Source organism: Mastigoproctus giganteus, unplaced genomic scaffold (genome assembly GCF_048544385.1).
Source record: "Mastigoproctus giganteus isolate SK-2022 unplaced genomic scaffold, ASM4854438v1 scaffold_15, whole genome shotgun sequence".
In the NCBI taxonomy this organism is placed as follows: domain Eukaryota; kingdom Metazoa; phylum Arthropoda; class Arachnida; order Uropygi; family Thelyphonidae; genus Mastigoproctus; species Mastigoproctus giganteus.
Window position 1 is genome coordinate 8,045,031 of NW_028328292.1, and position 26,534 is coordinate 8,071,564.

General features: G+C 38.9%; 1 protein-coding gene across 1 annotated transcript in view; it reads right to left on the reverse strand.

Annotated features, from left to right (window-relative positions):
* The window catches only part of LOC150074938 (calcium/calmodulin-dependent protein kinase kinase 1-like), a 261,753-nt gene that overhangs the window by 124,840 nt on the left and 110,379 nt on the right, over nt 1–26,534 (reverse strand). Inside the window, exon 2 of the mRNA XM_090389358.1 lies at nt 6,746–6,844. Within this exon, the coding sequence (XP_090245484.1) occupies nt 6,746–6,755 (10 nt within the window). The 5' untranslated portion in view covers nt 6,756–6,844. The remainder of the gene's footprint in view (nt 1–6,745; nt 6,845–26,534) is intronic.

The window sequence follows — 26,534 nt, forward strand, 5'->3', positions numbered from 1 at the left end:
GAAGTATAAGAAGGGCAACGCATTGTAAACGATTTTTCGCAATATGAGATGAGATGTTACAATAATGATGCCAATGTACAAACTTCGATTTTATGTAGTAATAATGCAGCTAACTATTGTCATAGTAAAAGACCATCATTATGAGAAAGGCACGTCTGTTCTAAAAGCGCTCCTTATTTATGAAGGCGGGCTTAATTTAGTCGTGGCTTCACTAGAGTGATTTAAGTGCCCGCTGATGGCCTCAACCGGACAAAATGAGTTTTAAACATAAACCCGAGACGATTAAAAAAAAATAAATAAATAAAAAAAGCCCAGGACAATGAGAATTTCGCCATGTCTAAGCAATTTTTCTAAAATTAAAACGCAAATATTTATAACAGAATTAAAAATGTTTATTATGTCTTAAAATAATTGCATTAATGTGTATGAGGAGTAATCAAGCGGTATTTCAATAAAATAAATTAGAATCCAAAGGATTTTTTACTCAGTCGTTTTTTTTTAAATTTATTTTTGTCCTAATCATATTTTGATTATTAAAAATTTTTCCACTTTAAATTTATATTAAATTTACATAATTATGTTATGTAAATGTTTTTTTTTTTTTTTTTTTTTTCATTTCGTAATTTACATCTCGTGATCTAAATTACGAAATTCTTAATTACTAAATTACGAAGTTCTTAGCTTCGTTGTAGCTAAGAACTTCCAGGACTCGTCTTAGTAGGATAAGAAAGCTTTCAGAATTTACCATCCCATATTAGTGCATGCCTTTAACGAAGATGAAATTTGTTGGCTCCTGATTACGTATTGGAATTTGCAGAAACATTCAAAGAAGTGAAATGAAGTAGCTCGATCATTTTTATTTTCTGATTAGGCTAAATTCAAATTAAATGAGCAGGTTAGGTTTATTGTGGTCAAGAGGTCAAGTCAGTGGTTTTCAACCGGGGTGCCGCAACAACATTCCAGGGGTGCCACGTAATTTGGGTTTAAGTTACTTAAACTTATTATTATTTTTTTAAATTTATGTTTATTTCATTATAAAAAGGTGTACAGTATCTGTTTAATTTTTTGGCTATCTATAATTGATGTTTACTTACATATCAGTGATATTTTTCTCTATATAAAGAATAAAATTATATACTGCATATATATAATTTGGAATATGAAATGTAATTTTTATAATTATATTATTGTAATAAATATCATACGGATATATACAGAGAGAGAATCGGATCTAACAGGCAGAAAATTGATTAGGGGTGCCGCAAAATAAAATAAATTAGGGGTGCGTTATTAAAAAAAAGGTTGAAAACCACTGGGTCAAGTGTTCGTTTATTTATTAAGCCCCAAAACACCAGAAGCGTTAGTATATTGTGTCTGTACATTGTGTGTATTCTGTAGTCACATTTGTCTGTTGGCTGAAATTAAAAAAAAAAAAAAAAAAAAACCTGAATTTCCTAAAGAAAAAACCATAAAATTCTCTCCTGGGACCGACTAATTCAGTCCCGTTGTGGGGGGGGAAGAAAAAAAGCCCATAGAAATTCCTCTCGTCACTGATAGAATTCGAAGTCGAGTTTCCACCCGGTGTGGGGAGAATGGTGATAATACTCACGTGAGGCCTCGGCATATGTCCACCTGAGGGCATACGCTGATGCCTCATAGCCTTAATTGCTTTGATGCAAAAACAAAACAGTATTAAGATTCAAATTTTTGTAAGCATTTATTTGATCTTGTACTGAGGGTGCTACTAAAGAGTAGCACCCTCAGTACAAAGGCATCAAGAGGTGACTTTTTTGTTTATTAGAGTTGGGAAAGGCAATTTTTTTTTTTTTTTTAATTGAAAGATAATGTAGTTCCAACTACTCCATTCAAAGTTAATCTGAAAGATACATTTTGTGTGCTCATTGGAAGTTATATCGGTTGCTGAGGCGTTATCGAATGGCTTCCTTGTTCACCTGATTTAATGTCCTCATCCCACAGGTTCTCAATTTGGGTACACGTGGAATAAAATAGAACTAGCTCTTCAGAATTGTGATCCTCAACTATTCAAATTTGCAACAATAGAGTTGTGTCTTCAGTTATTCAAATTTTCAGCAATAGAGTTGTGATCCTCAACTATTCAAATTTGCAACAACTTGTGGGCAACAATTGAGTCAACATGGGCCAGCATCCCTGTGGTACAACTTTCGATACCTCGTTGAATCCCTACCAATATGGATCCAAGCTGTTATTAGGACTAGGGGGGGGGGGCTACTCGCTATTAGGTAGGTGTACATAATAAAGTAACCGCTCATTGTATTATTTCTGGTCGAACGCTTGATCATGCGCATCAAATTCATAAATCATTGTTCATAATGAGCAATGCCCTATTTAAAAAAATATAACCAGCACGTTCTTCACATTTAATTCTTGATTTTCTTGCCTTTTTTGATCTTGGAGAAGGCTGAGTCTTCCATTTATTATTATTATTATCTTTATTTCTCCCAGGAGACACCCGGTTACAGCCATTGACTAGGGGGTGTAGATACATATTATTATTATACATATTATTCTCTGTTATGCAACAGAGAATAATATTATATACAATTTTACATTATATGTAACACTGGTTACTAAATTATACAATACATGTAGTACTTATTATTAGAATTATACGATACATTAATAACTTGTAATCTGCTTAAGACTTAATAAATAAACGATAAAAATTTTATACTGCTGCGTTTAAAGCATAACATCACCATATTTACATTAGCACGGATATTCGCAGCGGAACAGTATACAGAATACAATATAATACAGAGTAAAAGCGTAAAAAGTCCATCATATCCAGGAGAGTGTTTCCAGATGAGGTCGGGATTCCTGTCAGCTACTGTATGGAGGTTCTTAGTGCTGTTTATTTTTTCTTACATCTGTATCTGCAGGTAGCAGTTTTCGAGAAATTCTTTTCTGTATGTTTTGCTTGTACAGAGTTTTTCAGGGTTGATTTTTAGGGCATTAAACAGCTTTAGAGTGTTTGCTGGAAAGAATCTTCCCAAACTATCCAACTGCGTAAATGTGGGCTTGAGTTTCTGTTCCTTACCTGCAACTCGTCTTTGCTTTTCTCTGGGTGTAGTTGCTATCCAGCCTCGGGCTTTCGGTGAATCCAGCCGTCCCGTTAATATCTGAGCAAGTTTCATGATATTCTTTGTAGTGATCGTTTGTCTCCAGGGAGTGACTTCTAAATTGGAGTATAACATACCTCTTGAGGTGGTAAAAGGCTTAGCTGAAATTCTGTTTAGCCATCTCAAGAGCCAGTATTCTATTCCTAGAAAACCCTTCATTGTGCTTTCCCGAGCTGAAGACCAGATTTGTGGCGCGTATAGAGGAATAGGGATAACACATCTATTAATACACTGAATCATTAAATTGGGGTGTCTAATACCGGTGAGCTCCTGCCTGGTTGTCTAGAGCGCCGCGTATGTTTTCCTACGGATGTAAGATTTAGAGGACTAGACCTTTGTTTCAAGATCATGGCCTTACATCCACGATTTTGGCATGCGAGAACTCCCCGCTCTTTGTGATCGTCAGTGAGGTTGCGAGGCACGAAACTGTTTGCAACGTGTCGCACTCCCAAATCCTGTGCTAAAATTGATTGACATTTCCCATAAGAAATGCCAGTTTCACTAGCGACTTCGCGGAATTTTAATCACTCTTGGTCTGATCACTTCAATCATCTGCTGATTGAATCACTGAGTTTTGAAGTTCGAGGGGGTGGGGTAAGAGCAATGATCATCTTCGACGGACGGACGGCTGTGTTTAAACTTTGTGAACTGCTGAAAAAAGTCTTCTTACACGAACTTTTTGATTATACGTATACACACACACGTGTCAGAAAAATTGAGCAACACCAAAAAAGTTAATGGAAGTCTGAAAATTTGCGTGGTGTTCCTACATCGTAATGACATATGAAAAATATCGAATAGGTCTAAGTTGGAAGTGAAAATAAGCAAGATACAAAAGAAGACCTAATGTTGCCGAGTCATTTATTTGGAAGGGTTTACGAAGCTCAGACCACTTATACGAGCAGCCTGTACCCATTTGAATGAATTTTAATGGATTGCCACTCGGGGATTGGTTAACCCAGCTCACATTGGGGATATGCTAGAAAATTTGATCAATTTTGGCACCAGTGTCCAGGCGTTGGATCATCGGGGCAAACATCAGAAGTTGAAGATCGGATAATTTGTCGGCGAGTTGTTGCCTGACATACTTCCTCTCTGAGAAGGGTTAAAGATGATGTCTTTGGGGCATCCAGTATCAAAACGTACTGTTAGTTGACGAATGGCATATGCACTTAGTTAATTTCAATCCTTCTAAAACTCAGTCCTGTCTTATATCTCGCAGTTAATTAATTAATGAAGTGAATTAACTGGAGCGTGTTGCTAACATCCGCATAACGTTTTTTTTTTTTGTTGTTGTTGTTTGCAGAAGTGTGCATTCAAGGGCCGATTTGCACGCTGTGCGGCCTGAAAAATTCGTAATAATTCATGGTGGGGGGGGCCAACTTTCTCCGACTGAAATCGGATAACTAAGCCTCGATTTAAGAGGACTTCAAAAATTCCACTAGCCGTCGACGGAGGATAGTTAAAAAGAACACGTAACCCAGATATGCAGGGATATTCATCAAGAGGATATTAGACACCTTTTCGGCTCAATGCCAACGCGCGTTCATTGCTGCCAGAATATCAGCATTTAACTAACATTGAATATTTGCAATAAGAAATGAGATTCTCCTTATGCTATAAGACGAATGTTGTCTTTCTTCTAAGAAATATCTCTGAGTAGTCAACATTCTTCCATTTGTGAAAATTGAAACTGAGACAGAGTTAAGGACATTCAGCTTAGCTCTATATTTTCAGTTTATATAGCAATATTTAAGTTTATATTTATTGTAGAGAATAAATATTAAACCAAGATGAGTTCTAGTGGCATCAGTGCCAGATGACAGCCATAATTACCAGCATATTTTGTTACGTCATATGAAGTTAGCCTTCAGCTTGGTGGAGAACTTTTTTTTCACCTTTGTACCCAATTATGTCTTTGCGCGGCTAGTGTATGTTCAGGTGAGTTACGCCATAGAAGATTATAACGACGAAAATTTATCCTTACCCCTTTGTATTGGCTATTACTCAAACAAAGCCCCCACCAATGACAAAGAAATAATAATCCCATATTTGCATCACCTTCAGTAGCGGACTTTGAAGCATCTTCGGTGAAAACGCGAAATGACCTTTGACTCCCGACTTCGCTTATCACTCGGCAAGAAAACGTGCCTTTACTGCGACTTCCTGTCGCCTCTTGTTTGATTCGCTTCCGTCAGTTTAACCTTGAAAGGTAACTACTAGAAAATCAATTGAACGTAATGGGACAGTTGAAGCCAGTCAAAGTAAAGCGTCCACGGAATCCTCAGTGGGCAAACTGATTCCCAGGATGCGGAAGGGAAGCACAAAGGATTGTATACAAATAAAAAAAAAAACTATTTATACTCCGGGACGAGCATATGGTCAGAGTTCGCAGAGAGAGAGAAAGAGAGAATACAAAAAACAGCACCGTATTTAATAGTCACGGGTTTGAACCCCGGCTACTTTTAGAACGTGTCCTTATGCACCCTCGCGGTGACCCCTTTACACGGATATTACAACAGTCGTAAGAAAAAGGGCGTTCAGGAAGCACGAGGAATCTACTAAAATTTCAGGAGTTCAGAGAAATTGCCAAATGTTCTATTTATATTGGACAACAATTTCGATTATATTTATCAGTAGATCACTGTTGTTGTAATTTTGGTTCTCTTACGGGTCTCTTGTCCGCAATCCTCTAAATAAAATGCGCACAAAGTTGCCCGAGACCTTTAAATGACCACATCGTCTCCCGAACAATTTTTTTCAGTGGCTTCTCCGGTTACTGATGTGAGCATCTGTCCAGTTTGGCTGTTTACGAACCGCCTGGGTTTTTTTCTTTTTTTTCCCCCTCAACAAAACAGAGTTCGTCAAACTTCTGTTTCTAGTGTGTCCACTCGAGCTCCCAGTTTCCATGGTTACAGTTGCTATCACCAGAACGCTATCGCTGGTTCGGCTCTCTTCTATAAAACAAATACTAGGGGCGTGTATTTTATTACATTTCGAAAGGGGCCGAGACTGGGTGGAAAGTAAAAATTCCTCGCATCTTTCAGTTATTTTATTTAATTTTCTATCTTTCCACCCCTCCCTTAGGGGGCAGAAATTGTAGCTTCTTTCATTTTGCAAGAGGCGGGATTGCTGGTACTCGGGATTGGGCCTGAATGGTACGAAAATGCTGGCACCCGTAGGACTTACACTACACCCACAGGGAGAAGTGTAAGTCCTACGGGTCCTTGGATTTAGCCCCAGGGGCTCAAGCCCATACTCAACAGAGTATGGGCTTGAGCCCCTGGGGCTAAATGTTTCAAACAGACGAAGCTTTTATGATTTTGGCATTCCACCTAAATTAAAAATATTCCACTGCCTCCAGCTGAATTATTATGAATTATTAACGGCATACAAAGTAAAGTCCACACGTCGAATGTTTTAATTTTAGATTAGAAAGGCAGTCTTCAGAATTAAAGAAACTAGGTTAAATATGCCAATGGCACGATGCCGTGAATTCAGGGTATTGTAGGGTCGTGGTACCCGCGTGTACCAATGAACTTTACAATAAAATCTTATTTATTTAAAATAAAAAATGTACTCACTGCCACCCATGTTCCTGGAGTTTGCGATAGATGGCGCCACTGTAACTCCACTCAAACGGTAGCGCGCTTCTTTCACATGCTTGCAGTATATCCAGCGACCTGAAATCGAACATAAATTTGAATCAAGTCCGGTATTAAAATCATTGCAGTATGAAGACTGCCTTATTATATTTATTTTAACATTTTTTCTGTTTTCTGGCATTTCTTATAGAAAGAACTGCCAAATATATAAATACTGTACGTATGTGATTTTTTCCGTCATTTTTTTTTAAATATTTGCACCCAGGTACAATTTTTTAATATATTTTTATATATTTTATATATTTTTTTAAAAACAGAAAAATAAATACTAATGGGTAAAAAACTGTATTTCATAATAAATTAAATTAACGCGGACGTTTTAAAATATTATTTTTCTTACTTAGTGATAAAGCAAATTTCTCTACTTAACAAATCACAGGGAGTGTCTTCTTTTTTTATAATGCACATAAAACAGGTTTCCCACCAAAAAGAGAGAGAGAGATACACACTGTGCTGCCACTTTGTTCGGTACCCCTACCTAGTAGCGTGTTGAGCCTCATTTAGCCTTCAAAACAGCCTGAATTTGTCTAGGCATGGATTGAACAAGATGCTGAAAACGTTGTGCACGAATGGAATACCATGCAGACATGAGTGTGTCACGCAGTTCCTTGAGATTCGACGGAGGTGTACGCCTGCAGCGAACAGCCCTTTCCAACTCATCCAAAAGACATTCAATAGAATTGAGCGGGTCACTGCAGCAAAGAAAAGTCATTTACATTTTCCTGGAACCATTCCATAATGATTCGGGCTTTGTACACCGGCGCATTATCATGCTGGAATTACTTCCAGCATGTAACCATCTGACTGAGGATAAACTGTCAACATGAACGGATGCACTTGGTCAGCAACCATGTTTAGGTACGATGTGGCATTCAGACGTGAATCTATGGGTATCAATGGATCCAACCTGTGCCAAGAAAACATTCCCCACACCATAACACTGGCCCCCCCATCCCCCCCACAGTAGTCGTCAGACAAGACGAGTCCATGGATTCATGTTGTTTTCGCCAAATTCTGAGCCCTCCATCAACGTGATGCACCAGGAACTTCGACTCGTCAGACCAAGCAACTGTTTTCCAATCCTCGGTAGTCCAGTGCTGGTGTCTCTGTGTCCATAGAAGGCGTGCTCTCTTGTTCTTCATTGATAACCAAAGTACGCGATGTGGCCGTCGGCTGTTGTAGCCCATTTGCGACAAAGTGCGACTAGTGATCCGTTGCGATATTTTATTCTGCACACCAAGGTTGTATTCTGACGTGATGTGCGACATTGTGGCCCGTCTGTTTACTTGCACAATTCTAGCCATCCTCCTCTGACTTCTCTCATCAACAAGCGATTTTCTTCCACAGGAGTGCCGTTGAGAGGATGTTTTCTGTTCGTTGCACCATTCTCGTTACACCCTTGAAAGTTCAGGAGTTCTCGATACACCCTTGAAAGTTCAACAAAAAGTTCAGGAGAACTGCCGTATATATATTCCAGAAAAGTTCCACCTTTCGGCGGGCGATTATATTTCAGTTCCAGGTCTTGTTTCAGTGATGGCAAATAATGAACTTTGGAAGCCATGGATCTCTACGTTGCTATGCTGATTTTTTAGAATGATCACCAAGCCCATAATGCGTCAGTATATTGTGTTTTTACTTGCATATATTGTGTGGTTTATCTGTTTCGAGTGATAATAACTGCAGTCCTCACCGGCTAACTTGGCTACTATCTAAAAATAAAAGAAGGCCCTTAAAAGCTCTTCTCGTTCTGATTGTTTTTTCCCACCAGGACAGAAGGAACTTTTAAGGACAAGAAGAAGAGAATCTTTATTATAACAACAACAACAATAATAATAATAATAATAATAATAAGATGTACGAAATACAGTTTATATTGCAACCTACCTGTCACGACTATAGGCCAGGGGTTTACATGTTCAGGGATCAATGAATTTAAATTATAAATTAAAAAGTAAAGGGTATTTACAAACATAATATACAAAGTGGCTAATATTTAAATACAGCAAAGGGGACTGAAAAACAGGCAATGAATGAAAAAAACCTTCACATCTTCAGGTTGAAATGCACTCATCTGTTTAACAAAGTATATACATAACAGCTTGTCACATCGTCGGCATCAACACACCGCGAAAGGAAGCAACTTCATGTTCCAAGAGTTGTAATGCAGCGAGGTTTAAGACATCACTAGAACGACTGTTGGAGTTACGAGGATAACACTTGATTTTCGTAGCGTTTGTCGAATTCAAGCTTGTGAATGTCGGCATCGAGTTTGTAGACCTGAGACAACTTCAGTAACCGATGGATATGTTAAATAATATAAATCCAGACTACTGGAAGATAAAAGCACAGTTCTAAATTTTCAGTTCAGCGAGTATTCCCTTCCTATATTTTTAGTTGTTAACCACTTCTTGGAGGTCACCGTCCATCGCTTGCAGTGAGGGCAGCATTTGCTTTAGCAGGAATACTGTCGGTAAGTACTAGCCGGTTATGGTCTGCTGGCAACTGTGCTGAAGACCGGAGAATGCGACAAGAGCTACGGTCCCAGAAATTCGGCTCTATAATTTTACCCGTGGCCATCTCGATTGTGAATAGCGGCCTTCTCTCTCCGATTTAAGATCGGAGCTTGCGCTGTTGAAGAGCATTTGCTAACTACGTTGCTCTGAGAGATGGGGGAAGGTGGAGTTTGGTTTTCGCCCATTTTAATTGCTAGAATTCGGCAGCAAATATCCTTTTAAGGTTAGATTCGGCAGCCGAGGCTAATATCTGTGAAGATATAGTACTGTCGGATATAGATTTGACATGATATACATATTATATCTTTATTGCAATCAGTGACTAGTTACATGGATGCCTGATGCAATGCCCATAACCCCATAACAGCGACAATATTAAGGGTTTAATATAAAAATTAATAAAACTATACCTTTTTACCAAGTGTGAGTCGTTGGTATGGAGCAGCTGCTGCTTGGAGCCCCAGCGTAGTGAAGTCAGCGTTGAATGTATAAGGTGATCGGTGAAGGCTGGCTTGGAGTCGAAAACAACCCCCAGATCTTTGTGCGTTTGAACACTTGGAATTGAGGAGCCATTGAGAGCAGGTTCCAGCATTGTTGGGCTACTCTTTAGTGAGAAAATTAATTATCTGTAGTTTCCTGTTGATTTGTTGAGTGGTTTCGGCTGCAGAGTCGGATAGCGATATCCTAGTAAGGAGCTTGATATCGTCAGCAAATATGATGCAATTGCATTTGTTGGCCACAAACAGCACCATGATTGCCGTAAAGAGAACGCCTGACAGGGTCACTTCTTCCCCCCCCCCCCCTTGAGGCACTCCAGCAGTTGTGACGCATGAAGGTCTTCGTTCCGATCTTTAGCACAAGGGCCCTCTTGGATAGGATAGATTCTAGGAACCAGAGAACATCGCCACGGAGATTGAAATAGCTTACTAACAGATGCAGGAGTTGGGGTATACAGATGGCGTCAAATGCAGAATGGATGTCAAGGTATATATGTGCAGTGCGATTGTTGTAAGATTCCTGAGATCCCATAGTGTATTTACTAAGAACTGTCACAGAGAATATGGTGGGTGATGGATGGTGCTTTCTCCAGGATTTTTAGTAATACAGAGGCGCAAGCGATGGGTCTGTATTGGCTTGGGAGAGTCGATTGTTGGTGCTTAGGAAGAAGCCGGATGGAGTACCTGTTCCACTGTGGAGGAAAGTAATGATCTTCAAGGCATCTGTTATATAGGTTGAGGAGCGGATCGATGATGAAGGCACTTAAGCATTTGATTATGAACTAGGGAATGCCACCGTCGCCCATGGTTGCTGTGAGAGGGAGAGCATTAATGGCCTGTATCAGTTATTGCTTTGAAATTCGGATTGTAGCGAGACCATCAGTGGAATGAGAGTGACTGGCAGGTTAGGTAGAGCTGGAGGCTGTTTAGAAAATCTGGCAACGTAGTCAAGTTACCGAATCGGGTCGATGTTACTGGGAGGACTAGCCTTTGTTTTGTATAGAACGGTTTTCCCATTTTTAGGGTTCTTTCGAGGTGCTCCTTAATTGCCACTGATTTGTGTCTGTTGAATTCGGCCCTAGCTCTGGAGAATGCAATGCGATCTTGGACGTTGCCAGAAGCTTTCCATTTGGCGTGTAATGATTGTTTGGACTAGAAACTTTGGTTGAGTTGAGAAGTCCAAGCTCTGGAGCGCGCGGTGATGGTAACGGTCTTGGTAGCGGTGTGAAGGGCGATAGTATTGATCCATCTGGCCATTAGATCAATTGCGAGGCTCAGTTCGTATTCATCTAAGATGTTCCATGGGACAGTAGATGCAGCTTCAATGCAGCCCACGTGATTCGGAAATTGTGGGGCAGTGACCTTTCGCACAGATTTGGGTTTTGGGAACATTTTGAAGGTTTTTTTTTTTTGTTTTTTTTTTTTTTAGTAGATCTGTAAATATGATTGGCTGGTGGAGTCCGATTGAAACATGTCGTGTGGTTTCTTCGAGTTGACATATCGCTGAAGCATAGTCTATGTCCAGCAGATTTTGGTCTCTCGTTAGTTAGCTTGGAAGATTTGAAGATATTCTGTGAGCCGACTTTTTGAGGTGTTGGGTAGACGGCAGAAGATTGAAGTCTCCACATATGACAGGGGTGGTGGCTGCTGAGTGCAGATTATTTATTCGCCAGTTAGTTAGTGGCTTTGTCGAAAGCCATCATAGTTAGCATTGGAGGAAGGTACAGGAATGCGACGTCTTTTTTTTTTTTTTTTTTATGAAAACCCCAAACACGAGAGGTATTAGAACCTATAGTACTTAGTACCGCGCTTGGATTGGAGGTTGAGAAGACGAGAGAAGATATTTGTTGATATTAGACTTGAACTTCTGTAGACTGTAAGTTTCAGGAAATACGTATGAAGGAAGGTTGTTATATAGTAGTATCTCGATGTTTCAGATTTACCATTAAGGCTTCGACATCTTGAGAGCTTCTTGAGACAGAGTGGACGATAAAGAACTTTGCCATATCGAAGATTATGGCAACTCCCCCCTCTGTGCTTATCGCAAGAGGCAGCCAGTACATGAAAGCCTGCTGGAATAGTGCAGCTTATATCTGTCTGGTTAGGCTCTAGCCACGTTTCAGCAAGACACAAGATGTGTTTCTAAGGAGTTTGATAGTAGAATCTCTTCCAGTGTGTTAAGTTGGTTTCTTAAGGACCCGATATTCTGGAACATTATCCGAATGGCAGAAGTTGTTATGCTTATCCTCACTGCAGGGAGCCTTGTTTCCTGGCCGCTCCTGAGGTTGAGAAATCAGGACAGGAATGAGGCGATTTTGGGTTCCCTCGCGTTGGAGGGCGGTATTAGCAACCTTGGGAGGAGTTTGCTTGAGTATGTTAGTGTGGGAAGATTCTGGTGCTGGCATTCTTTCTGGCAAGCAAGTATAGTCGCCAAGTCAGCTGTGACTGCAGTAGGAGTACTTCTGTTGGATCTGAGTAGTCATTTTAGGTTTCAAGGTTGAATGGTAGCAAATAAACGGCCTGATCCTCATTCCGACAGGCCAAATGGAGACGCTTCCTATCAGGTCTACTTGATGTGGGCAATTTAAATGCAGCATATTATTGACTCCTAGTTAGTTAGTTTGTGTTCAGTCGGCCGTAGATTCAGCTCTTTGTATTAAACTTGTTTGACTAGTTCAGGGATTGTGTATGGTGCCAGTCGAGATACGAAAAGGCTGGTTGTTTTCTTTCTGGTGTCTTGGATCGTGAAAGCTTGCAGCTTGGAGTTTATTGCTGTGTCGTACTTTACAGCTTCTCTCTGAGTACGTGTTTCTTGTCTATTATTGCCGCTTAGTGAAGCTGCTTTAGATTTGGCAGTGCTGCTGTTGCGTTCATCATCCATCTGAGGTTGAATTGTGTCTACTAAGCTCCCTCTCCCCCCTTCCATTTTTAAAATGGGGAAACCCTTCGACCGGGAACAGAAAGTGGATCCAGGCCTTTTCTGTTCGGGCTGAGAGAGCGGTGACGCTGTTCAACTCGTTAACCACCAGGAGCCTGTATATCGTGTCTCAGAGCTCTCCGTAATATTAACATTAATTTTTTTACTTGAAATTAGTGATTCGTCCTCCTGATCACAATTTTTTACATTTGATAACGTCTTCATTGACACGGATGGGTTGTTGAAACTGCAGATCTCTTCAAACACATTCTGTCAAATCTAAATGAAAAATTATAAAGAAGACAGCACTGTAGAAGGTGAAGAACATGATAAGTTATTTGGAGAGAATCTCTCTCTCTCTCTCCTCCCATCCCTCCATTTTTTTTTAAATTGTTACTTCAAGGATTGTGCCCTCATGTGAGGTCACAGCTACCTGAACATAGGGAAAAACTGATGGATCTGCGCAATGACGTATCAGAGTGAGCGACGTTAAAATTAAATGCGATGCGACAAACAGGGATTAATGATTTTTTAATCAAAGGCGGAAAACGTCCAATGTAAAATGAGAAGCACTTTCAAGATCACTGTATCTTATTAGGAAACAAAAAGCACCCAGGTAAGTTTTGCTTATAGCAAAAATGATGTTTTCGCGGTAGCACAGTGGTATCGTTACTGTCCTCCCCACACCGGGTGGAAAAGGCCCGGGTTCGAATCTCGTCGATGACACGAGGAACTTCAATGGGCTTTTTTCACTCCGTGGCTGAGTTAGTCAGTCTCAGGCGTAGATAGCAAGGTTTTTTTCCAAGAAACTGGGGTTTTTCGTCCAGCAAACAGACAAATCGACCATAGAACACACGCAATTAACAGAAATAAGACACACAGCACAGCAGATGAAATTAATTATTCGGGTGGCCTAAATATAATAAGTTTTTATAGTAAAAATGGTAGCGGTGTTGCCAAAGTTTCGGCAGGTACCGCTTAATACAAAAAATAAATTAAAAAATAATAATAGTAATATATTAAAAATTATATGGCTTGTTTTTATCTTTACGGACAGAATGACAGATACTGAGAAATGAATTGTACTGCGCATGGCGCCTGATGTAGCGCAGTGGTCAGGAGCGAGAGTGTATAGCACACGTTTCTTGAGTGGACCGGGTTCAAGCCCGTGACTTTCTTACAGTTTTGTAAGAAACTGTAAGAAAGAGCAGCAAAATATTCTAGTGGGGGAGGGTTTGCCACGTACCTCATTTATTTGAAATTTTATGGAATTTTCTCAAAGTTAAAAGGAATCCTTGCTTTGTTGCGTTGGGCTTCTTTGAAGAAGAGAACAGCTGCGCCCAGAGTAGCATGCGCAATCGTAATTGTCCTCAGGTTAATCGCCAACATACAAGCAAAGGTCAATAGTGTGCCACTCCCTAAGGAACTAGCAAGAGATCGAAGTATTATTGAAAACCTTAGCTCGCTTGGTAGGAATAAAGAACTTTCACAATTATCATATACCGATTTGTTCCGAAAATTGAGAGATAAACAAAATCTACTTCTCCAACGTTCATCGTCAGCAGCATACATACTTTAACACACTTTACTTGGATTTACCTAAAAATCAAGACATCGCAATTCACTTAATTTACCAGGGTAAATGCGGACCACACCCTCTATCTGTTACAGAATGTTTATTTTTATTGTTATTATTTTTTAAATGCTTTCAAATGAACCGAAAAAGGCAAATAATATAAGGTTATTAACAGCACAATTTCAAGTAGTTTCGTATCCGAATTTTTGTTACCATTTTTGACGTAATGTTGCGTCAGTGGCTACTTGGCTAGTTGCCAACGTTTCACCGTTTTCATATTGAACTTATGACATTGTAAACCAAGGAAGAGAAGGCACCAGCTATGCTGAATAGATAAATAGAACAGTGCAATGTGAGGAATCTTGTCCACCTGGAATCAGTCAGGCGCTGTAAAACAGTTCGTTTGTATTAACTTAAAACTTTTGGTAACGCATATGCCCTTTAAACAACCATTACTTCAGAGCTTTTTCCTCAGCAGCAACATAGTTTTGCCAGCGATTCTGCTCTCGCTAATGGCATCACTGTTCTTTCACACCGTGTGCAATAGGCCTGGGTTCGATTTCCACCGCCACTCGAAGTTGAGATAAACTTTATTTCCTGTAATGAGAGGAACATTTGCATTATTATTATTATTATTTTATCCCATGGTTTTTTTTCTCTCGAAAGTTTGGGTTTTTCATCCCGCATCTATAAAATGCGCTGTATCTGTAAAGAAATGAGAGACCCGATATACTGATGTCTCGTGGGTTTGGTGCAAGCTGCAATTAACCCAGCGATCGATTGTAAACTTATTGGAACCCAGGGCGCCATTTTGTACCACATTCTTTAGAACCTTGTTCGCATTTCATGAGCGTCGTTGAAATGGCAACTTTTTAATAATGACATTTCCTTTGTTCTTGTCTATTCGTAATTTCATGGAATCCTCTATGAACTCTTGCTATAATTATGTACTCGGTTCAGAGCATTGTTTGAGAGCACTGCTGATTCACCGAAATTTTAACGGTATCAAATGTGACATGTTATGCTTCTGCTGTCTCTCTCTCTCTCTCTCTCTCTCTCTCTCTCTCTCTCTCTCTCTCTCCCTTATCTTCGAGAGATTTATTCCGATATATTTACGTGAACTTCTTGATGTACTTTATATAATTGATGATAAATGTGGCCCCAATAATCAAATAAAACGGAGACTTATGCGTCTCGGAAGATGACTGCTCGGTGGCTCCTTTGATAACAGAATTAAAGTAACTAATGACTAAGCATTTACAGCAGCATCTACTGGTGAAGCAATTACAATAACTGCTGTTTATGACAACCAGTAGAACATTGCGTACGCTCGCTAGCGCTGTGAGCAGTCACATCCTTTGTGGCTTTTCAATGAGAACTCTCGCCACCGCTATTTTTCAGATATTTTAAATGGATGCACTCTCACTGTTGAAACTACTTTCATTTTACACAGAATGAAACTGGCATTCATTACGATTAATTAGGCCCAATAATTATTTAATAAAATGTACCAGGCTGTGGAAAATAAGCAACAAGCACATATTAAAATTGCTGATTTATTTTCCTCGGAAGGAAAACCGTTAAATACATAAACAATTATTTCAAACGGGCTTTTGTGGGGGGGGGGGGATGATGTTTATTGTTATTTTTTTTGCTTTCTTTATTTTATATTTTATTCCTTTCCTCCCGTATTCTCTGTCTTGTTTAATTAATTCTTCACTAAACTCTACTATGCCCCCCTTTTTGTCCCCTCCCACATAGCACCTGACTTGTTAACTCCCTGAAGATTCTAGATTTCAGGGAGGTTTCAGTAATATTGTATTCCTCGCACGGACTCGAGGCTCTGTGTTCAAAATGACTGACACAACTCATATGCATTATATACAATTTGTTTATTAACATATATACAAATATAGATAATTGATGGCAGTAATCATAATTCAGTTCGATAATATTATCTAAACAGTACTAGGTATGTAATAATCTTTAGTTTAACTAAATTCAAGAACATCACCTTCCTTCATATCACTTAGGTATTAACAATTCTATACTTTAATTGATAATAATTTTTTTTTAAGCAACTCACTTCGTCTCTATCGGATCAAATTAGGTTCTACATTCAGATCTCCACTAACAAAATTTCAGGTAAAGAATTTACTTCTCTCCTATTCCTAAATTATCTCAATACAGTATAATTCTTCCTTTAAACTAGCCTAATATGTATATATATAACATGTATCTTAGTAAACTTTCTTAATTATCCCTTCCAAATTATTAAGGCACATTTCTTCACTTAGAGGCAATATATATATCATACCTATATATATATATATCTGGTCCCTTTCTTTACTTCAGAACTTTATCCTAATTGTCTACTTTACTAGCATATTTCTTATTATATATAAATGTCACAATGCTCCTTTAAATTTTGTTCGCCCATTCCCTAGAGTCCTTTGGTCTATAGAGTAATATGCATATTATATACCACTTACTTATACTGATGAGCTGGATCCCTTTCTTTCGCTGGACTTTCCTTCTCCTTACTTGAGGCTGCTTTCGCATCTATGTTGGGCATCATCCATTTCTTTCTCTGGAATTTATCGCCTTGTCTGGGGACGGCTGCTCAGCTTTAGGAATCTGTTATTATTCCCAAATACACTCCTCATCAGTTACTGGAACTGCTGAATTCTATCAGGATTTATATATTTTCTTTTTTTTCTCGGTCTTCCTGGGCGTTATTACCTTGTCGCGGCACTCGAATATCCGTCAGGATCGTCTATCCTTACTTCACTATCCTATGCAAGTCACTGACGTTTCAGTACTCTTATTAGGTATTATTTCTAATTGGATACCGCTCACCTATATTTCGATACGAAAACTTTCAACTTCGCGGCGCTTTTTTCTGGCAGGTTGGCTTCGCCATTTCTTCATTATTATACTTAACTTTTCTTAAGCTTAACTATCACTTCTTTTATTCGATTCCCCTTTTTTCTTTATTGTTAGACTTCTCTTCGCAACTCATTCCTTTTTCTCTCCGAACCACTACTACTACTCTTCAGGAACCACCTCTTTAGGGACCACCCTCATAACAAAACTCTGGAACACCCTCTCGGGAACCTTCGCTCTCAGGAAAAACTTGGGAACACTTTTTCCTCGCCTCGCATCGTCTTTTTGTGTCTCCCTCTCCCCTTATTTCTGACCAATCATTAGCTATTTCGCCCCTTTCATCTCCTATCTCATTTGTCTAGACCTCCAACTTGTTGCCTGAACTTCCGGCATCCAGAATTTTCTCGAACGATCTAGAAGGATGGCCGGAAGTTCGGATCTTCTCGTGACCTCACATGCTCATAATCTCCCATGAAATTTTTAAGTGCGTACTCCCATTCTCGAATTTTCTCCTCTATCGTGTGCTGTCTCTTTCCCCAAATGGGTTTCGTAGCGGTCTATTGTTTGATTAAGAGTGGGGTTCTGCCTTCGCTCAGAATACTTTCACTATGATTTTTTTCCAGATCGGTGAACCCATTGTTCCGCGAGTTCGAAACCACTTCCTCCCCCTCCCCCCGTTGCTATTTCAAACAACGACTTACTTAAGGATTGTAGGCCAAACAAGAGATATAATTAAAGCTGGGAGTGTCTGAACTACAATTTTCAAAATCCATTGCTTTCTAAAACCCGGTATATTACTGACGGCTGACTGTTTAAAATACAAATAATTTTCCAATATTTAACAAAACCACTATTAATAATATCTGTAAGGATGGGTCCTTACACTTTAAACAGCAATTGTCTCGGAGTGGAAGGAAAATCCTCACGTGTTGCGATTTTTAAAATGGGTTGGTAACCACGAGAATAATATTTTCGTAGCTTTTCTTCGCTTTCTCGCTAATTTATATATCGCCGTTGCTATGGCAACGGAGAAGCGTTAGAGGAGAAGTGGGAAAAAAAGGTGGGGTTGGGGAGGGGAGGAAGTTCCACTATAATTGAGGTATTTTTCTCTTTCACCTACAAATGATTGCAGATGGATTATTACATATTCTGAAAAGGTGCGTTGGTTATGTGTTTCGCGTTGAATTATGGGAAAGAGGTAAGAGAGGAACGCTTTGGAAGCTTTATTAAACTCGCATTCCACGCATAACTTGAAATTTCCTTTTTATTGAGGAAAGAAGGCACGCGAACGAGATATGAAAATTTTAATGATGAATTGGGCGCCATATTAAGGACTCCAATGAAGCGTGAACGTTATTGCATTCCCATTGTACTGACTTTTTTATTTAAAGTTTAAGCCTAGGTTTTTAGGGTGGTGCACTACGAAGAATGCTTGCCGGTTATTAGGGAAAATATATAAAGCGCCCGCTATATTGAAACGAAGCGAATTCTGGCCATTTTTATAAACCATTTGATGTTCATTTGCATCGTATGCACTACAAACAACACTCGATTACGAGTTTCAGCCATTTCGCTTAGTCTCTCTAGTCCACAGACAGTAATACAGACCCGCGACACAATCTTCATACGTACACATGCACGGACGTGAAAAGTCACACCTTTTGTGAATTTATTATTTATTTATTTCGTCGCTGTCTTTATAGGCTTCACTCATTTACAAAGTGCTACGTACAAAGTGGTATTAACGTTTCAAGAAACCGATTACGAATAAAAATAAAATAAACTATTTACAACATTTAAAATCATCATTATTGTTACGCAATGAGTTAACACCTGATTAACAGACCACTGAATTAAAATTTAATTCAAATATAAGCGCGACAAAAAATACAAAATATAAAAAGAAATGATGAAAAAAAATCTACAGCTTAATAGATTTTCTTTAATTCTAATAAATAATCTGAGAAAGTTAAAAAGGGATCAAGTTTATCATTGGTCTATTAAATCTTATAACGAATTAAGAGGATTATTTTTTCTGTAATCTGTTTTTCGTTAAAACATTTCTAGTGGTTCTGGAGAGAATGTTTAACTTTTATGTTTCATAATAATGAAGTATTAACATTGACAATCTTGTATAGTAATTTTAATCCTTGGATGTGCCTTCTTATAATAACGGTTTCATATTATATTTTTTGGAGGTTAGTATAAACAGAAACGGAATAGACACTATTGACTTTTTTTTTCATATTGTTTATAAAGTGAGTAAGAAAGTATTGTGTCTATTCAATAAATAATTTAGATTCCACAGTTAATCGTGGAATCTAAATTATGAATCGTGGTGGTTCGCATGAAATATAGTAATGGCGTCTTTTTCACTTTCTTGCTTCTCTAGTTTTGTTTTAATTTTCTTTTTTAATTTATTAAAATATTTGCGAAAAGAAATAAGAACTGTTCGCATCTAAATGAGACGAATGCCAAATATTGATCGCCTGTTGTCGAGCTAATTCAAGTTAAAATCATCTAAAATGCTTCTGTAGTTATCGCGATGAAACTTTTTTTGTTATATTAAAGTTGATAATTTCAGGATAGGTCACAGTTTAGCTAAGATAAGATAGTAATGGATTACAGATACTGTAAGATTTCAACTTGGATAAGTCATGGATAATAGTAAGTCATGATTGACTGAGGAAAGGTCCTGGAGAGGTCTGTGCAGTCAAGTTGATTACCCTCATTGACAGCAGTGGCTACATACAACAAGAAAGGGAACAGTTAATATAAGTTACCTTCGTTATGGATGGTTGAGGCTGGAGGGTAGTTAAACCTGGGTAAATTCAAAGGTCAGCTGGAAAGGGAAAGACATAGGCAGTTTTATTTTCTTTATTAATTTTTCATATAGTTTTTTTTTTTATTTGGTTATTTATTTTAGTTAGTGCATAAAAAGCACTAATAGCAGTACTACTAATTTCCTAAGAAAATTTGCCCCTCCCCCGATATTATAACGCAAATATCAGAATAGTAGAGATGTGGCCCATAACATTTTGTAGCAATCTGTATGTGTACTTGAGAAGGGATCTTGCACTTTGGAAAAGTTAAAATACTCCAATTAAGTTGATGTGGAGTCGGATTTAAGACTATATCACTCTTCTGTGAGTCATCCCCCCCTCCCCCCCGACTTAAAAGCACTGTATTCTTCAAAACAAGAACGAAAATTTTCTCAGTTTTAGTTTAATGGTTTTACTTTCAGTTTTTTTTTTTTATGTTTCAAGGTTTAGATTTTATTATTCTGTACATAACTACAAACTGATGGAAATATCAGAACCCACATTTTATTGTAGACTGGTTATGCACTACGTAGTAAGGAACTTTGTTTTTAACAAATGTATTGCATTCAGAAAATTTTTATTTTAAAAATTATTAAGTATTAAAAGCGATCCGCTACAAAAAAAAAAAAAAAAAAAAAAATGACACTCTTATTCAAGAACAAGATGCAAAAAACAATTTTTAGTCACAGGTTCCCTGCACAATCTGTAATGCTTAAGAGGTTCGCAAATAGCGAAAGGGAAAAATCACTGATTTGTTATAATAAGAAAAATATGCATAATCGCACTTAATAAAATGGGTCCGAAATAATCAAGGGATTAACAGAAATGGAAACGAAGTCGCCTACTTGAGGTAGTACGAGGGCCAATGTTGACCTCTGCAGAGAGGATTTCTACGGGAGAAAGTAAATATATTGTCGAAGGTCGTTAATATCTGTAACCTGGTCTAACTGGATGACAGGAGAAGAGAATGATTAATTGTAAGAGATGAGGCCTCCGAAACCTAAATTACATGACACAGAAAGACACCGAACTCTTGCAGGAAGCGAAAAGTCGTCGCTGAGAATTAACGACTTATGTATCCTGATGGGGGCAATGAACCCATGACTGATATCCCGCGTTAACGACCCGACGCTAGTCGTCAAATTGGTTAACCCTAATATCCTCGTAGATACAACAGATATACGCGAACGAGGATTTTCACTTTTCCGCTATTTGTGAAATCGGAATGGCGAGATGCGGGTTAGGAAATGATGACGGTAGGTGGCGCAGTGATCAAGAGTAAGACGGAGCGAAACTAGTGGTATTTTATGAACACTACCGTACTTTGTTGCGAGGGGTCTGAAGAGAGGATGGGCCTCTTCATATATATTTCTCTTTTCCACTGCTTCCTCTGAAGTCTTTCGGGAGCAATTAAGGTTATGAACTGCGACACCAACGCCGTAGTCGAACGCGAGGGCGCAGTAGTACACGCGTTTGAGCTAACGGCGGTTCACGCTCGAGCGACTGCTTTATACGGCGCTGTTCTTTTATTCTCTCCACTTTGTAAAACTCCTCTAACCCTACGTGACCGTCACGGAGTGTAAACAGATAATTTTCTTGTTAATTATTGTCTCGGGTTTTATGAGTAATGACGGGTGCTGCCATCTGTTGAGGGACAATTAAATTACCCGAGGTGTACCCGAAATGTTTATATGAAATTTATGTTCGCGCCCGTCTTTGAAGAAAAATTAAAGACTAACGATTTATGAATATTAAACTTTCATCGAGCATCGCATTTGCAGAATCTCCATTTTCAATTTTTTTTCGTCGATTACAAACTTTTATCACGCTGTTGGAAGCATCGTTTTCCGTAATCTCAATCATAAGTTAGGCTTGCATTAAGCACCAAGGCAACTAACGATGTGAGGCATTAGTATATTTTGTCTGAAACTAAGTGCGTGTATTTTTCAGTCAGTCGGGTTGCAGTTTTTTGGATGAAAAACCCGAGTTTCCGGGAAGGGAAAAAAATGATCCCCTCACTCATATTGTGGAGGAAGCATTACCATATTAAGCTTTTCAGAGCTTATTCCGTTAACTTTCTTCCCATCCATCGTAAGAAAAAAGGGCAGATATTTCGATGGATGTTTCTCCTTTGCTCGGCGTGTCGTCCACTATTTCGGACGACTTTCCGAGTCTACAGACGAAGGAGAACCAGCAGGACGCCATCTGATGGTGTACTGTCTTAGAGCGAGTCTTCCTTCAAAATTTACGACCTGCCATTTTCTTCCTACGGTGTACCTAATCGTCGAGCGAGTGAACGTAGAGTGCACGCGACGTCGATGATAAAGTTTTAATCCGGATGGCGGCTTATTAGTTACTCTGGCGTGTTTCGTCGGGATACTGATCCTCTCACGACACGTGCTTAACACAGTCCGAATACTACGGATACGTGACGAACAAAACAGGAAGCAATTATCCGAGGTGTTGCACGCCGCTTATAGTGTCTTTATTATTTTTTTTAGAACTTTCTCAGCAGCACTTCTTACCGTGATTAAGCAAACGGGATGATATTTGCCGATCCCGTAGCACTGAGAAACTGTTCACCGCAGTAAATTAAGCCTTAAATATTTGCTTTCAGTCGACTTTTGTACCCTTACTTTCGCTGCGGTCTAATTGCAAGGAATTTTAAACCGTAACGTATTCTTAGGAAAAAACAGAAAAGTAGAAAGTACGATTAAGAACGGTTACTGTTTCCATTCCCTCGTAATGTGCGAGTTAGTCTAATTTATTTTGCGTGTAGGTGATGGCTATTGATAGTTATGATGGAAGGGATTTGCGTGTCTAGGATAAACTAGGTCGCTATGTCCACGAGGTAGGATGCAACTTCGATTTTTTTTTTTTTTAAGCTGTGCAAAGACTTTTAAACTGAATATTGCGAAGCTTCCTTTGGGCAGCGGGGCGTCCAAAGGAAGACCACCTAACTACATTCTCATCCGAATAAAAAAGGCGTTGTAGAGAAATCCTTCTGCGACGGAAACCAATTGTGCCGAAATTATCAGTTCGATTATTGTTGATCGTCATCTGAAACTCCGGTAACAGAACTGTTAGTTTTGTGATTGATGCGATATTTTTTCTTCAAATAGGCCTCGGGATTTGGGAAAGTTACGACTCATACTAATTGCAGTGAAATACACCAACCGTATATGACCAAAACTTTATTAAAATAAATTAAATAGAATAAAACAGCATACATTTATTATGTAAAAACAAAATAACACAACTATAGAGCTAAAAGCGATAAAATACAGATAGAATTAAAATACATAAAATTAAAATATACTTGAAATATTACAAATTAAAAGCGATAAACAACGCTGTAGCTTTGAAAGGCGACCGCCCTCTTTATCAACAGTGTAACTTTACTGTCACGGCACATCCTTAAATAACATCAGCAGGATCACGGCTCAAGACGCGTGTTACTGTAGAAGCATGAGAATTATCCTGAACACGTGATGGAGACCGGAAATACACTGGTGTTCATAGAAAGTACATCACCCCTTAAAATTGTAACTGTCGTCCGAATAACGTAAGTATATGGCGATATTTCTTACAGATTGCATCAAATAAGATTGACACACGTAGGTCATGACGTAATATTGCATCAGCTGTTACTTTCAGTTATATAAGCACGCTCTTCAAGAGTTGCAGTCATTCCTTGCTGTTATCAGAATGGCGAGTTACGTGCAGTTGACACCACGAAGAAAGAGTGCTATTGTTGCTTTACGTGAGGAAGGATGTTCTTCCCGTCATATTGCTTATAGAGTGTCTTGTAATCAGTCGACAGTGAGTAGATTTCTTTCCAAATTCAACAATACTGGTTCTGCTGATAGGAAAAAAGGAACCGGTCGCAACCGAGTCCCTGCGCTAAAATAGGACCGCGTTTTGAAGCGCTTATATCGTAAAAAAACGACTTGTAGCCCATCGTCCTAAGAAGAAGCCCCTCCATACACAAAAATTGAAAAAGGCCCGATTAATTTGGTGTAAGGAGCATGTCAAATGGACCCCCGAGCAGTGGAAGTCAGTTGTTTTCTTGGATGAGAAGAAATTAAACCTGCATGGCTCGATGGGAGACAAACGATTCGCCGTAGATGTGGTGAAGAATACCATCCAGACTCTATGGTGTCTACAGTAAAATTCTCTATCAGCCAAATGATATGGGGATGCATTTCGTATCGCGGAGTAGGTCACCCGCAGTTTATAAAAGGTTCCCTAAAGGCCAATGGATACCTGGCTATATTGGAAGGCAAATTGCTGCCAACCAGTAGAGACCATTTCAACCTGCCAAGTAACTGTATTTTTCAGGACGACTCTTCTCCTTGTCAATGGGCAGAAAGTATAAGTAGGCACTTCTGTAGTTACTTTAGCTTCATTTCTGCGTTAGAGGTTCGACAGTAATGTGTTTACAATTATTACAAGTGAAAAAATGGTTGGAAGAACGCTCCATTACAACTCTTAGCTGGCGAAGAAACAGCCCGGACCCGAATCCTATAGAGAACTGTTGGCATCGTGTGGAATCTGCAGTTGCCAGAAAGAAACCAAAGACCCTTCGTGAACTTCAGGAAGCCATAATTTGTGTTTTTGGAAGCACGAACTATCAATTGATTATCTTCAGAAATTGATCTTGTCAATGCTTCGACGGTGTGCTGCTGTCATCAAGGCCAGAGGCGGTTCAACTAAATATTAGTTTGCACCTGGTGAACTTTTCGTTTTGTTTTCCATTTAAACTGATAAACTGAAGCGAATTGAGGGTTTCTGATAATATTTCAGCCCTAATTGTCGTGTTTACCAAAACTGTTGTATAAAGGTTGCAAATGCTCATTTTGGAATATTTTGAGAACACGTGTCAAATATTACTTAGCTTTGCCTTAACTATTAATAAATATCTTTTGTTTATATTTCTATTTGTGATGCTAGTCATTAATGTAACATGCCATCGCGAAAAAGGGTTAGAAAAGTGAAATTCCTAGGTGATGCACTGTCTTTGTACAGCAGTGTAGCGTGCCAGGCGAGACCGTTCATCCCGTCCAATATTACAGTCACAAAGAGGAGGTGCATACGGGCTCCCCTATCTCTATTGATGATATTATGTTCCGAAGAACAAATCCGCAAGCTCTGGAGCCATTTCCTACTGCGAAACGATGACAGCATTGCCTGGAGAAATTTTGGTGGTTCTCCTTCCAGAAGTGTTCAGCCACAGCAGATTTTCCATAGTCTGTGGTTTCTATTGCTCTAGTACAGCGGTTCCCAAACTACTGAAATTTGCAGACCCCTTCAAAAAAGTTTGTGGACTCATATATATATATATATATATATACACACACACATACAGTATATATATAAATACGTACTTCTTTATATATATATATATATTTCTCTAAGTACTTCTGTAATCTTTCTTTCCTTCACTCTCAACTATTCTTACCTATACTACTTTTATCTATTCATTTACATTTATTTATTCACCTACTGTGTGTGTGTGTGTGTGTGTGTGTGTGTGTGTTGGATTTAAAGTTTTGTGTGTGAAACAATTTGCTACACATAGAACGAATAACTTGAAATGTGTCTACAATTATATATATACTAATCGTATCGAAAATAATTAATGTTCGATAACGAAATTCTATCAGTACTGTATATTTTTTAAGAAAATAAACACATATTACTTGATACCTTCTGAACATTTCGCGGACTCTCTGGAACTGGTCTAGACCCCAGTTTGGGAAACGCTGCTCTAGTATGTTTGCTCCTCATACGATCTTTAAACCTACGTTCTGTCTTTCCAACGTAATACTCTCCACAATCCGGACATTTGATCTCATATATAATTCCACTTGTACCCTCTATAGGTACAGGATCTTTTACCTTTGACACGACTGTGTGCAGTCTCCACCCCAGTAGCTGTTCGCAGCGTGTCTGACAAATCCGTAATATTCTAGAGATCCTCTCTGTTAAGCCCGAACAGTAGGGAATGTATGCGGTAGCAGCGGGTGCGAACGCCTCTCTTCGCCCATCGTCAACTTCTTGGTAGCCACATTATCGCCGTAGTAGCTTATGTGCCATGAAACCTCCATAACAACATCTACTTCTTGAATGTTTGTCCAAAATCTTTTGAGGTAGCCGCATTTTCGGAGCTCCTCTGTGACACGTTTAATCTCCTGCAGTCTATCCTCGGAGGTGCTGCAGTGAGACCCAGCCCTATTCAATAGGGCCATAAATACACTATTTTTATGATTGTTGGCTTGTGCCGTAATGCATATATTATCCTCGACACAGTTTTCCTATACTCTTGTTTTTACTCTAGGACCACCCCTACAAATCAACACATCAAGAAAAGGGAGGGTACCATCTATTTAACCTCTCCTCCCCTCCGTATAATGGCGAACGTATCATCGACATAGCGTTCCCCTAAACGCATGGGGGAGGCGGAACAGACCAATTAAAAATTATAGACTTTAGCT